The sequence below is a fragment of the Cadophora gregata genome, assembly GCF_030347475.1.
Source record: "Cadophora gregata isolate MNR1 chromosome Unknown scaffold_2, whole genome shotgun sequence".
Classification (NCBI taxonomy): domain Eukaryota; kingdom Fungi; phylum Ascomycota; class Leotiomycetes; order Helotiales; family Ploettnerulaceae; genus Cadophora; species Cadophora gregata.
Genome location: NW_026695925.1, coordinates 2,624,926 through 2,637,300, shown reverse-complemented (window position 1 = coordinate 2,637,300; position 12,375 = coordinate 2,624,926). Strand labels below are relative to the sequence as shown.

The window sequence follows — 12,375 nt, the reverse complement described above, 5'->3', positions numbered from 1 at the left end:
ACTGTCTGAAAAATTTGCACGCATGAAGTTAGAGATGTTCAAACGATACCATTCGATTTATTGTTCGTCGCATGGCGACATTGATCAAAGCAACTCTCTCGCTGAGATAGTCCTCTGAAGAGCTCATGTACGGCAGTCTTGCCAGAACAATCCACTAACACAGCACCAATTTTGGTTATCAAGCCATCCCCCACCCACTCACTCAGTCGACGTCACACAAGATTGCAAATTAGTCATACATCTGGCCAGTTAAATACTTCACACACTCAAAGAGTATAGACAAAGTCTGGACGCATATCACCCAACTTCTCCGCCTCGCGCTCACTCTTGCCCTCAACCCAATGGTCTCTCTTGCCCGCCGCACGCGCCTTGTTCTCGTTGGCGAGCAGGTATCTCATCAAAATACTACCACCAAGGAGACAGACGATCATGTAAGCCAGGACGGTCGAATGGCCGGAGACATATGGCGTCTTCTGGTAGATGTTGGAGGAGACGATACCATTGAGATTACCCCAGCCGATGACGAATCCGAGAACAACACCGCGCTTGTAGACTCCTTCGATGTTGTTCGATACCCAGGAAATGGTGTTTGCGATGCAGGGGTAGATGCCCAGAGCGCCGAGGAATGTGCCTGCGTACTTGACCTTTGGCTCGTCTGAACCGAGAAGCATCGAGAAACCGGCAATACCGATGATGGAAACGCAGATATTGCAGAGACCCCGCTGGTGAGTGCGATCGGCGATGAATCCGATGAGGACAGTCAGACAGGCTGCTAGGGCGTATGGAGGGACACTGAGGAGTTGAGCGGTGGTGCTGCTGTAACCCATCTGCTTGATGATACTTGGCAAGAAGAGAGAGAAGGCGTAGAGCGGCATATCGCAGCCCATGTAGATCACCATACCAAGCCACATCTTGTAATCCTTCAAAGCCATGTAGACGTACTTCATCTTGAACTCTTCGTGCTCAGCTGAGCTCTGCTTGTCCATCTTCAATCGGCGGATAACGCGAGCACGGTCTTGATCGGAGAGGAACTTGGCCTCGTCGGGGAAGTCGTGGACACACCAGAAGGAGAGGACGCCGAAGACGACGGTGACAATTCCTTCGAGGATGAAAATCCATGCCCAGCCGGGATGGCCACCTAGCCCGTCCATCTTGACAATTGCTGCTGCGAGGAGACCACCGAAGGATCCGGAGACTGCTGCGGCTGAGAAGAAGATGGCGGCACGAATACCAAACTCGGAGCGTTTGTACCAGCAGGAGAGGTAGTAGTTGATACCGGGGAAGAGACCTGCTTCGGTGAGACCAAGGAACCACTTTGGTATGGTTAGCGGGTGAAATTTGGGAGTGGTGGGAGCCTTACACGAGCTGCCATGAGACCAGACCAATTCTCAACGAAGCCCATGAAGGTCATGCAAAGTCCCCAGAGAATCATAATGATTGGGATGAAGACTGAAGGACGAAGCCGCTTAAGAAGAATGTTGGTCAAGGGTCTGAAGGATTGTTAGTCTTGCTCGCAATTCCAACTCCATCCCATACGTGGGCATGGGGTGGGAGAAACTATAAATTTCCAGAAAGACTTACTCGAAGACAGAGTAGGAGACGAAGAAGATAGAGAGACAGGCATTGTATCTTCCAGTAGTCATGGGTCCATTCTTGTCACCAAGATCGGCTTGCAGACCATCGATCTTGGCATTGCCGATGTTGGTACGATCGAGGAAGGCGAGGAGGTAGAGGATGCAGAGCCTGGGGAAATGTTAGTATGATACCTCATCACGAAAATATAGAATCTATCTCGTCAAGAAATGGGAATGGACAGTCCGCAGTGACTTTTCTATCCCACCCTACCGCGTGCCTGCCCCGCTTTTGAGAGATCCAAACACTCCGCTCTTGCTAGCACCGCAACCATGCTGGAAAACTTTATAAGGTGAAATCGGGATAACATACCATGGAATGAGCGTAAGGTCGAGCTTCCAGAGTAGCTTGCGATCCTAAAAAAACGAAGAAACATTAGCATTATTTTCCTATTTCGTTCTCTTCTCATCCGGGACTGCCCAGCCCACTATTGCACGCCACAGCCCACTTCCCCACACTCCACATTCTTGTCCCTCTTCACCACCCGCCTTGGACAAAGCTTAGGTAGAGAGGCGAGACAGGTACTCACCACAGCCTTCTTCTCCTCAGCACTCAGATGCGCATCCGGATCAGGAGGCAGTGCATACTGGCTCTGGTCATGGTCGACTTCACCAGCGCCGTACTTCTCATCGCTGCTGCTCTGAGTCTTGGTCTCGGTTTCGGCGTTCATCTTTCCGTCCGAATGCTATTGTTGAACTTTGCTTGGCCTAGTTCGCAGATCGAATGGTGGACGTGTAGGCGTACACGCGCTGGAGAATTGCGCGGAAGAGATTACGAGGTATAGAACTCGAGGTGAGAAGTGTTGAAGAGAGAAATGCCGTCTCTCAAGGTGCGAGACAAGAAAACAGAAAGTGGAGAGAAGTGGAGGTTGTAACCTTAAGAAACAAAGAGTCGAACTAGATCCACCTCCTATGACGCGCCGACGAGATTTTGAGGTGAGGGTATCGATCGCGAGCAGAGCGGGCAACGGGCGGGCTACTAACCTTTGTACCCGCTTGTCAACAGAGTACTGAACAAAAGAGACACTTGAGATCAGACCAGTCTCCAGTGCATGTTGCTCGGAAGCAGGTATCCAGAATTGAGTTTCTGGGATCGGATTGGATTGGATTGGAATTCGATTTGTGCTTCTAAAGGTTTTTTGCATGGGTGCTGATTGGTTTGTGCTACCGTGATGATGTTGTGACATGTGGGAGGAGCCTAGGTGGTCAGGGACGGGAGATGTTGCACTCGCAAGAGTTCCTGAGACGGGATTCCAGTAAGGGACGTTAGAAGTTCATTAAAACCCAACGGCGACCTGCAGCACTCACTACTACATTAGTTGGATATTTCATTTCTTTTAAGTGTCCATTTCCTTTCCTCTTTTTCTTGCTGTTCAAACGCGCTCATGCCAACAAGATCTCTTATTTCAATCAAGCCTCCCAAGAAACGCCCACCTCGCCTGGGCCAGATGGAAGTCCCATATGCCAAGCGAGATCGGCACTTCTCTATGACATCCACACACATCACATCTCTCAACCCCGCTCCATGGCACGAGCACGCTTTGCTCGTCCCAATCCAATGGAACGCCGCAGCTGTCATCCATAAGTATGGTGACCTCGGATTCTAAGGCTTAATGCGGGAGGAAAGCCGTTGTTGCATAATGGAAGGTGTGTCTTGAGGTGCCGAGTTGATGCCGGATCATACCTAGATATGATATGGGGATCTGGGGTTTGGACAGCGGGGTAATAATGGAAATCAGATATCGGAGATAAATCTGAACTCCTAGTTTACTCAGACTAGCTGACTTTATGTCGAATATGAGAAGGGATATCATATCGTGGGGTTCGATATCATCCACCTCAATTCCAACCGCACTGAAATTTCCGACCGTTTCTGTTCCCAACGGCCCCTTGCAGGACCAAGCCTCAAGAGCAGCGTTCGATATTAATTCTATGCACGTTTCCGACGCAAAGATCTTTCGATCCAACATCCAACAAGGAACACCTGCACATAGCTCCGGGGTTCCTTATCTACGGAGCATCCTCTCCCAGAACCTGGTAGCCGTTGCATCGGTTGCATCCTTCTCAGTCGAAAGCCTCTCTCCCTTACAGCTGCCCCCAGCTCTCCATTTCCTTTGTTCTCGGACCTGCATAACAAGCCTGTCAATAACAACATTGATACCCTCGCATCCACTTTCCACTTCAACCTCAGCAAATCCACATCCCAACTCCCCTGCCAAGGCTCTCCCGTCGTCTTCTTTCACAATTCTCAGATCCTCTCTATCTCTTTGACATCCTAGCACCAACATTACCGCCTCTTCCTCCCTGCTGCCTTGCCCCTCCTCCTCACTTAATACGTGCCCCTTCACCAAATTTCCAAAACGTCTCACTCCCTCGAGCGGTACCGTCCTCCACGCATCTCTTTCACTCCCAATTTCCCGATGCAGAGGATGCCATCTCAACCCACAGATACTGTAGACTAGTACGACGGCATCCGCATTCGCGATCTCTTTAACAATGTCGGCATGTACATCCCCGTTCTTAGAAGCACCCGGTAGGGGTTCCGCTTCCACAAGCTCGATGATGCAAGGGTAAGAGGAGACCATGCGTTGGGTGCGGTGCCTGTTGGGAGCCGTTGGAGCTTCGTTGGAAATAGATGAGGCTGAGAAGACATTGAATACGAACTATATGCAGGGGCTTAGTTGGTTCCTGAAAGTTGGAACGGGTGAGGACATAAGGTAGGTAGGTACCTACTCGCGTTATGAGTGATGTTTTGCCTGAGCCATTATCCCCAAGGAGGAGGATACGGCAGAAATCTGGTCTCTGTCCGACCGAGCTGGGTGGCATTTTTGTTGGCCGATGAGAGGGGCATGTCCAGCTTGGACTTTTTTGGCTTTGTTGTAGGAGATTTATTGATGTTTTCACCATGTTGGTGTCACATGAAAGGGGAGGGAGATCGAGGTATGCAAGGTGTTCGATGCTGCAATTCGTGCAGCCTGCAGGTATGCTAGCGTGGCACAGCTGGCTGGTATCACTGAACCGACTTTCCGTACACAATGAAGTGAAGATTCGTGGTTAGAGCAATCTTTAGCCTTCATGTACAATCGGGCTGGAGACAAAGCCGATGTCTTCAATTTTTCCACAAGGTATGTTATTGATTTGGGTCGACAGAGGCACCGACTTTCCCAGCACATCAGAGTCCGTATGCGGGAAGCCGCAGGCTCGTTCAGAGGTTAGAAAAGAAGCTTACCTGCTCTCTGTACCTAGCCGTTGAGAGCTGATTAGCCAATAGCAATTATCGTGCTTTTATTTCTTCCAGTATCGAAACTTGAAATATCGAGCCTGGACGCGAGTAGGTCTGCAGGCTACTGTTGATTGAATTCAGTTGACAAGACAAGAAAGGTCAGGGGCGGCAGGGCATGGCGGAAGGGAATGTACAGTAGAATAGCGCCAAGAGCGCATTCAGCGCTAAGAATTAGCGATGTGAGACCCTGTGAATCGTCACTCGTCAGAGCAACCAGAGATTTTCAGAATCTACATACGCCATGAGTCTCTGTAAAACGGTCTATCCCCATTTCATCTAATCTTTCTCGTTTTGAACATACATGGCGTTGAATTTGGGGTTTCCGGAATTGGCATCCAGATCACAAAATCTCAGCTTGTACAGTGTGCTGAAGCCGAGGTCTTGGGCGTGATTAGTATTCAGCCCCAACCTAGCCGAGACAACCTCACTTCGTCTCAGATCATATCACCGTTACCCCAACCTTTCTTTATGATACCCAATAATCCCTAGTGGGATCTTTAATTTCTGTACATACGTCCGTAATTGTGACTTTTTGTTTGATATAACTCCACTAACCCATCCATACCCCCTTCATATTTACCCCGCATTCTTTAATTCGAGCTCCCGACATCTCATCTGAGCCTCAGGGACCTGACTCAACATCACCATGGCAGCAACATTCAACCCATCTTCCAAGCCCGTCCTCGCAGTCGTCGGCGCTGGCCCGGGTATAGGTGAAGCTGTCGCCCGAAAATTTATCTCAGAAGGCTTCACGGTAGCACTGCTGGCACGAACCGAAACCAAACTCCAAGAAATGGTCTCATCCATAACCAACGACTTCGGCCCTCACACAGCAAAATACTACATCACAGATCTCCGCATCGAATCAGACATCATCAAGACCTTCACCTCCATCAAGCAAGATCTCGGCCCTGTCAATGTGTTAGTATACAACGCCGGAGCACGCCGCGTCAACGGCCGCTCGATCCTCGACACCAGCTCCGAGGAATTCGAGAATTTCACAAAGATCAACCTCTTCGGCGCTTTCTGGTCCGTCAAATGCGTACTTCCCGATATGTTAGCCGCAGAAAAAGGAACCGTTATCTTCACCGGCGCAACAGGAAGTCTGCGAGGAAGTCCCGGGCTATCCAGTTTCTCTCCAGGGAAATTTGGCTTGCGGAGTTTGGCGCAGATTGTGACGCGGGAGTATCAGGAGAAGGGGATTCATGCTGCGCATTTGGTGGTGGATGGGCCGGTGGATGGGAAGCTGATTGGGGGTGTGACGAGGAGGAAGTGGGAGCGGGAGGGAGAGAAGGAGAAGTTGGGGGAGGTGGAGATGAGACTTATGCAGCCGACTGATTTGGCGGGGATTTACTGGTTTGTGCATACGCAGCCGAGGAGTACGTGGACGCATGAGTTGGATGTTAGGGCACAGAAGGAGAGCATGTTTTCGAAGCTGTAAGAAAGACTTGAGGAGTCATGACGAGAACAGAAAGAAAGAGTGTGCAATCATGTGATGTTGTAACATATGCAAGAATACCTAACTGTTACATAATTCAAGAGTTCTGTACGTAGGAATAGGACATACATTTCCGGTTGTATGTCACAAACCTGTAGTCAACATTTTGATCAACATTTTCTCTCCTTTCAAAACAACCTATATACAAAGCCTCCGCTCCTCACTCCCTACAGCTTGCTCTCCTTCGGCTCTAGAACCTTCACCCCCTCAAACGGCACCCCCAAATGCCAAAACACCTGATCCCACCTATCATTCCCAAACCAACTCCTCTTCACCCCCTCCGAATCCACACCCACAATCCAAGGAGCGCCAAACGACCCACTCTCCTTCGTCTTGTTAATTACCGCCTTTTTATTCTCTGGCTCAATAGCTTTCTTCATGATGGTCTCGATTTCAGAAGTTGAGAAGAGGGGGGAGAGAGCTTGGATTAGGCCGTCTGGTTGAGAGATGTTGATTCCACGGCCCCAGTAGGAGGAGACGAGGGCGAGAAAGACGGACTCAAAGGTACTAGCGGGGTAGTGCCTTTTTACGTAGGTTGCTACACGGACGGGCTGAGAGCTTGTCAGTTTATTTCTGTGGCTTCAGTATCCCACCGAAAAAGCTCATGAGTTCATCTCATCTCCAACAGCTTACCCGCAGCCCCTCATCTTCACAGATCTACCCTCCTACCCAGCTTATGTATAGATAGAGATTAAGAAAAACTCACAAACAAACTCCCAATGGGGAAGATTTCCGGCTGAACAATCTTAATCCCCAACATTGTACCCGTCAACTCCGTATCTTGCTTTGAAAACGCCTCTTTCCATTTCGGTGTCGGCTGCCACGGGTTTCCAGCTGCGTCCCTTGCCCCGCCTAGGAAGAACGGCTCAATGTTGACTTTTACGCCATTTGCGATGAGACCTGGGCGGTACTTGAGGATATTGCTGAAGCCGAACCAGGAGTAGGGTGATACTGGGTGAAGGTGTGAGTAGGTATGTGGTTTGGAAGGTGTCAGATGAAAGGGGGGTGGGGTTGGGAAGGGACATACCGCAATCGATGTAGATTGTTAGAGAAGCGCCTTTAGGTGATTTAGGTGCCATTGCAAGAATATTTTTTTCTGTCATCAATCTCTGAGATTTCTAGACTAGATGTTGAGTGCTGTCACGCTAATATGAGAATGACCTTGCTGTCGTTGTTGAGATATTGGCATGTGCTAACCTTGAGCTCTGGTTCCCCGCCAGGGTGTGATTTCAGGGTCCTTCTGAGCCGAGGCCCGAAGCCTGAATAGTAATCACAACACCAAAACTTTCTCTACACATTTCCCCATTCCCCAGATTTGCGATTCCCGTAACGCACGTATGAAGTGCACCGAGCCATGGATGTCTGAGCATTTGATCGGCAGTATCGAGGTTTGGGCAATTCTTTTTTACGATTAGTGATTGCCTATTGCCGGATTTCTGCATGGATTTATCGCCGTAATAGAATTGATGCTAAGCATGACGGGGATAATGCTGGTCTGTTCTGTACATATTCGCTCCGCTCGGTCTGAAAATTACAAGTATCCTATGTTGGATCGGTAGATTTTCCTTGCCAGGTAAATTGATCGTTTATTGTGAAGCCTCCCCATGGTCTACTCGAGTCGGACAGAAGCAGTTACGGAGAGAACCTTGGAGCGTCTTCTGTACTTCTCACGTACTTTATTTGTTTCTCATTTCTACAATATACCGAAACTTTAAGACTCATCAAACATGCCTATCGATTCCTGTTACCCTGCAATAACCATCCCCAGTGTCGACATATGGACATTTCTGTTCGAGAGACCCGAACGACGATACCCAGATGACCATCGTAATTCCAATTTCATCATACTTTCACTCATTAATGACATCCCATCATGGATTTTCAACTGACATCTCCACCAGCCCTCTTCATCGATCTTACAACCTCCACCCGTCACACCTTCACCACTCTCCGCCATCAATCCATCTCTCTCGGTACCGCCCTCCTCCAAAATTGGTGCTGGAAAAAGGGCGACATCCTCGCGACGTTCACTCCAAACAGTGCTGACATCAGTACCGTCGTCCTCGGTACTCTCTGGGCAGGTGGTGTAGTTTGTCCCTTGAACAACCTCTACCCCGTTTCTGAACTCTCGTCACTTCTCAAATCATCAAGAGCAAAAGGACTGGTGACCCATGTGAGCTGTTTGGATGTAGCTCTCAAGGCGGCGAAGAAGGTGGGGTTATCAAGGGAGAGGATTGTGGTAATTGGGGAGAGGGATAAGAAGGGGAACGTTGAGCATTTGGAAGATTTGATGGGATCGGGCAGAGACATGGAGAGACAGAGGGTGATGTTGAGTCCGGAAGAAGACTTGGCGTTCCTAGTCTATTCGTCTGGAACTACGGGTTTACCGAAGGGGGTGATGCTCACGCATAGGAATATCGTGGCTAATATGCTACAAGCAGAGGTTATGGATAAGGGAAGCTCGAATTGGAAGGACGATTCCATGATTTCCTTCTTGCCAATGTTCCATATCTACGGCAAGTTCTTCGATGGGAACTTCTGATAAACTTCGTTCAGAGGTGCTGATGTTTCTGTCTACAGGCATTGCAGCTTTGATATTCATCCCCCTTGTCCGAGGAGTGACCATGCATATCATGCAGCGCTTCGACTTGGAGCAATTTCTCTCCTCTACCCAGAGACTCAGAGTCACAATAGCCTACGTCGTTCCTCCAGTTGTACTTCTCCTCGCCAAGCATCCGTTGGTAAATAAGTACGATCTCAGTTCACTGACTACGATGCATTCTGCTGCTGCTCCACTGACGCAGGATTTGATCCATGTGATCTATAAAAAACTCAAAGTTCCGATCAAGCAAAGCTATGGGATGTCTGAAGCCTCTCCTGGAATCTCAACTCAGGTAATTCTTCTCTTCTTCATCTGAGTCCAAATAGGAGAGTCCAAATATGCCGCTCACACAGTTTTCAGAGGACAGAGGCATGGGATTCCCCTCCCGGCTCGGTAGGAAAACTCTACCCCTCCATGACTCTCAAAGTCGTATCTCCCAGTACGCAAGACGAAGTTCACGCAGGCGAAGAAGGCGAACTCTGGATTCGTGGACCGAATATCTTCAAAGGCTACCACAACAACCCCACCGCAACCTCGGAAGCCCTCAACTCAGGCTGGTTCCGTACCGGCGACATAGGTTACGTCGATGAAGGTGGTAATATCTTCCTTACAGATCGTTTTAAAGAACTGATCAAGTACAATGGATTTCAAGTTGCTCCTGCCCAGCTTGAGGGCCTGTTGATGGGACAACCCGCTGTGGATGATGTTGCTGTGATTGGTGTTTATAGTAAGGAGAGAGCGACAGAGCTGCCCCGAGCGTATGTTGTACTTGCGAAAGGGTATGAACGCGAGGATCATAGAAGCTTGGCAGAGCAGATTGGGAAGTGGGTGGAAGAGAGAGTGGCGCCGTACAAGAGGTTGAGGGGTGGTGTGAGGTTCGTGAATGAGATTCCGAAGAGCACGGCAGGAAAGGTTTTGAGAAGGGTTCTGGTGGAGCAGGCGAAAGCTGAGGAGAGAACTTCAAGTCCGAAACTGTAGGTATTTCATCTTTTGGATAGATAACTCACTCCAACTTGACACATTTGGGATTTCATCGCGGACGTTTTGTGTTGACGATGCAACACCCATGTGATAAGCGAGATATCAGGACAGGACCCACTGGAATTTACAGGTCATCATCGCTAAAATACAGGTCTCAGCTCTGTATTTTCAGGCTTTCCAGCACTGAAATATTCGTCAGGCACCACTACAAACAGAGAACCACATCTGTCCAATTACGCACTAGAAAAAAGTCCGTATTAGGAATGAAGATTGCGATTAGATGACTCATGAATTTTGTCGTCTCCACAAGCAAGTGCGGGGTACAAGTTCTATGGAGAGTGATCTGGGGTTACCTCGTCGATCGACCTCTACAGGGGAAAATATAAGTAAACAAATATCGCAGGTACCGAAATGATCCCCCAGCTTGTAAATATGGTTCCACAGACGGCCAATTTGGTTATGCATCTGTAAATTCGAACAATTGCGAGATGCATCCATAGGAGAGTATCTTAAGACCATGCCGAGACCGGAACCATATGTCCCTCCTGATCACTATTCACACTTACAGCGGTAAGGTTTGGTAGAAATCCAATTAACACAATCCTTATGATGGCTGGAAAAGTGTGAGGATCAATATGCACTAATTGAACAAAGCGACGAACTGCAGAAATTCTTCCTCGGAGTTTGCTGGCTGTTTTGTATTGTCTGTCATTTCCGGATGCCGTTCGATAATGCTTTGACGAGAAAGCTGGGAATGAGAAGTAAGTGCTCTACAGGACTTTCACATACTTTAGATACTAACTTCACAAAAGTTCCGGTTGTACAAGGAGGACTGCAACAGGCTGCCCATGCTGAACTGACTGCGGCAGTCAGCAATATTGGAAAGCTGGGAATCGTCAGTACTACAGCAGCTTCTAACGAAGTGCTCAAAAGCGATGAATATATGTAGATCAATGCTCTAACACAGCCTAATCCAGGTAAGGATCTAAACAAGACTGATGTATTTGATGTATCCTCGCTGAAATTAAAATTAAAGGGTCTTCGTGCTGAATTTAGAAAGACCAAGAAACCGACAGAAAAACCGGCATGACTCTCATTCCCAAATGCCTGTTTGATCGCAAACTTAGAGAAGATAGTTTGGAGTAAACGTAATTCTCGTTCCCGTCCAATACTGTGACGTATGAAGCGCTGGAGATTGAGAGGGAGAGTGAGATGGGTTAGTTTGCTGAAGTGGCTCCTCTTGTGAGCGGTGTGGAGGGGGAGCAAGGGGTTGGTTGATGGTGATATCAATCGTCGACTGAGTCCATTCATGATATGAAAGCTTTTCATGATCAGGATATTGAATTTTTGAGATAGGTGTGGTATGCTGGGCAAGTGATGAGATTGGTTCACAACAGTTTGACTTGCCACGAACTTCTGAGCCGGATTGAACGGGACGCCAAGAAGTCACTTCATAAAGTTAACTTGTAATTCGTGAAAGAGAACGCAATGGGCGGTATGAGAGTTGCAAGCTGATTGTGAGACGAAAGAGAACTAGAATAAAATGCACATACGTCGCGATAGATTGTACTCGGTGTCCGGGAGCGCTGAGAGAGCATTGTTGCCTGGTAAACTAACAAGCTTCAACTCGATGACTGACAACAAGGCATGAAAAAATACACCAACATAGGCAGAAATAACTCGGAGCACAATAATTGCATGACCAGTTATAGAGCAGACAGAACTTTGGGAATTTGCGTCGGTCAGTCACATGAGTGTGAATAGCCAAGTATCGTCAAACCCAACAATCCTTCTACGCCGCAAACACGGACACCAACAGACAGACCCAACCTCACATAATTAGTCGTATCATTTGAAACTTGTGAGGGAGGCAGAAGTTTCTTTCTGGCCAACTCGGCTGGAACTTGGATCCTCGCTGCGATACCCGATTTCTTTGCGTAATCAGGAAGAGGCCAAAAGGATGTCTGGAGGCATTGGTCGTAGAAATTTTCTTATGTGACTTGAGGAATTGAATCTGTCCGGAAACTTGGTTGAGAAAGAGAAGTTTTTCGTGATATCACTGAAGGTTGAAGACGGCTCGAAGTATAAATAAATATCGTGCGTCTGAAAGATGGGTTGGGATGGTAGCCAAGACGCCCAGCGGTTGGCTGACGTTTTGACGAGGGTCGAAAATCAACGACTGGGAGGCTCGGAAGCCCCCATCTGGGCGTCAACCCAACCTCCCTCGCCTCCCCACGGCCTTCAAGCGGCTACTGCAACAATTGATTGGGCCCAGCATGAGATCCTTGGGGGTATAAGACGCCGGTACAATCGGCTGACGACGAGGCTATGCCATTGCTGACTTCGTTTAGTGAAGGAGACGCTGAAGGCCAATCAATGT

General features: G+C 48.5%; 5 protein-coding genes across 6 annotated transcripts; 2 read left to right on the top strand and 3 right to left on the bottom strand.

The window, feature by feature from the left end:
- Positions 1-266: 266 nt before the first annotated feature.
- ONS95_008135 (uncharacterized protein) lies at positions 267-2,302 on the bottom strand (the record flags this gene model as incomplete). Its single annotated transcript, XM_058501676.1, has 5 exons — positions 267-1,313; positions 1,361-1,490; positions 1,582-1,743; positions 1,945-1,988; positions 2,162-2,302. The coding sequence occupies 5 exons, from the start codon at positions 2,300-2,302 to the stop codon at positions 267-269; spliced, it is 1,524 nt and encodes a 507-aa protein (XP_058362997.1).
- A 1,335-nt stretch (positions 2,303-3,637) lies between these two features.
- ONS95_008134 (uncharacterized protein) lies at positions 3,638-4,457 on the bottom strand (the record flags this gene model as incomplete). The annotated part of the gene is made up of 2 exons (XM_058501675.1): positions 3,638-4,294; positions 4,365-4,457. The coding sequence occupies 2 exons, from the start codon at positions 4,455-4,457 to the stop codon at positions 3,638-3,640; spliced, it is 750 nt and encodes a 249-aa protein (XP_058362996.1).
- Positions 4,458-5,560: 1,103 nt separating this feature from the next.
- ONS95_008133 (uncharacterized protein) lies at positions 5,561-6,355 on the top strand (the record flags this gene model as incomplete). The annotated part of the gene is made up of 1 exon (XM_058501674.1): positions 5,561-6,355. One exon carries the CDS (start codon positions 5,561-5,563, stop codon positions 6,353-6,355), a length of 795 nt encoding a protein of 264 aa, XP_058362995.1.
- Positions 6,356-6,579: 224 nt separating this feature from the next.
- On the bottom strand, positions 6,580-7,491 carry ONS95_008132 (uncharacterized protein; the record flags this gene model as incomplete). The annotated part of the gene is made up of 3 exons (XM_058501673.1): positions 6,580-6,963; positions 7,119-7,363; positions 7,440-7,491. The coding sequence occupies 3 exons, from the start codon at positions 7,489-7,491 to the stop codon at positions 6,580-6,582; spliced, it is 681 nt and encodes a 226-aa protein (XP_058362994.1).
- A 225-nt stretch (positions 7,492-7,716) lies between these two features.
- Positions 7,717-10,041, top strand: ONS95_008131 (uncharacterized protein). 2 transcript variants are annotated; one of them, XM_058501671.1, is made up of 4 exons: positions 7,717-7,985; positions 8,314-8,928; positions 8,993-9,306; positions 9,375-10,041. In XM_058501671.1, the coding sequence occupies exons 2-4, from the start codon at positions 8,703-8,705 to the stop codon at positions 9,990-9,992; spliced, it is 1,158 nt and encodes a 385-aa protein (XP_058362992.1). In that variant the 5' UTR covers positions 7,717-7,985; positions 8,314-8,702; the 3' UTR covers positions 9,993-10,041. The 2 variants fall into 2 exon arrangements, with proteins under 2 accessions (XP_058362992.1, XP_058362993.1); XM_058501672.1 differs by having other exon boundaries at positions 7,717-8,239.
- The last annotated feature ends 2,334 nt before the right edge of the window (positions 10,042-12,375 follow it).

Excerpts from the sequence above, each read along its gene's own strand:
- ONS95_008131 (XM_058501672.1), top strand. The coding sequence starts at position 8,140 with ATGCCTATCGATTCCTGTTACCCTGCAATAACCATCCCCAGTGTCGAC. Across the intron at positions 8,929-8,992 it reads GCCAATGTTCCATATCTACG|GCATTGCAGCTTTGATATTC; the intron begins GCAAGTTCTTCG and ends TTCTGTCTACAG. Across the intron at positions 9,307-9,374 it reads CTCCTGGAATCTCAACTCAG|AGGACAGAGGCATGGGATTC; the intron begins GTAATTCTTCTC and ends CACAGTTTTCAG.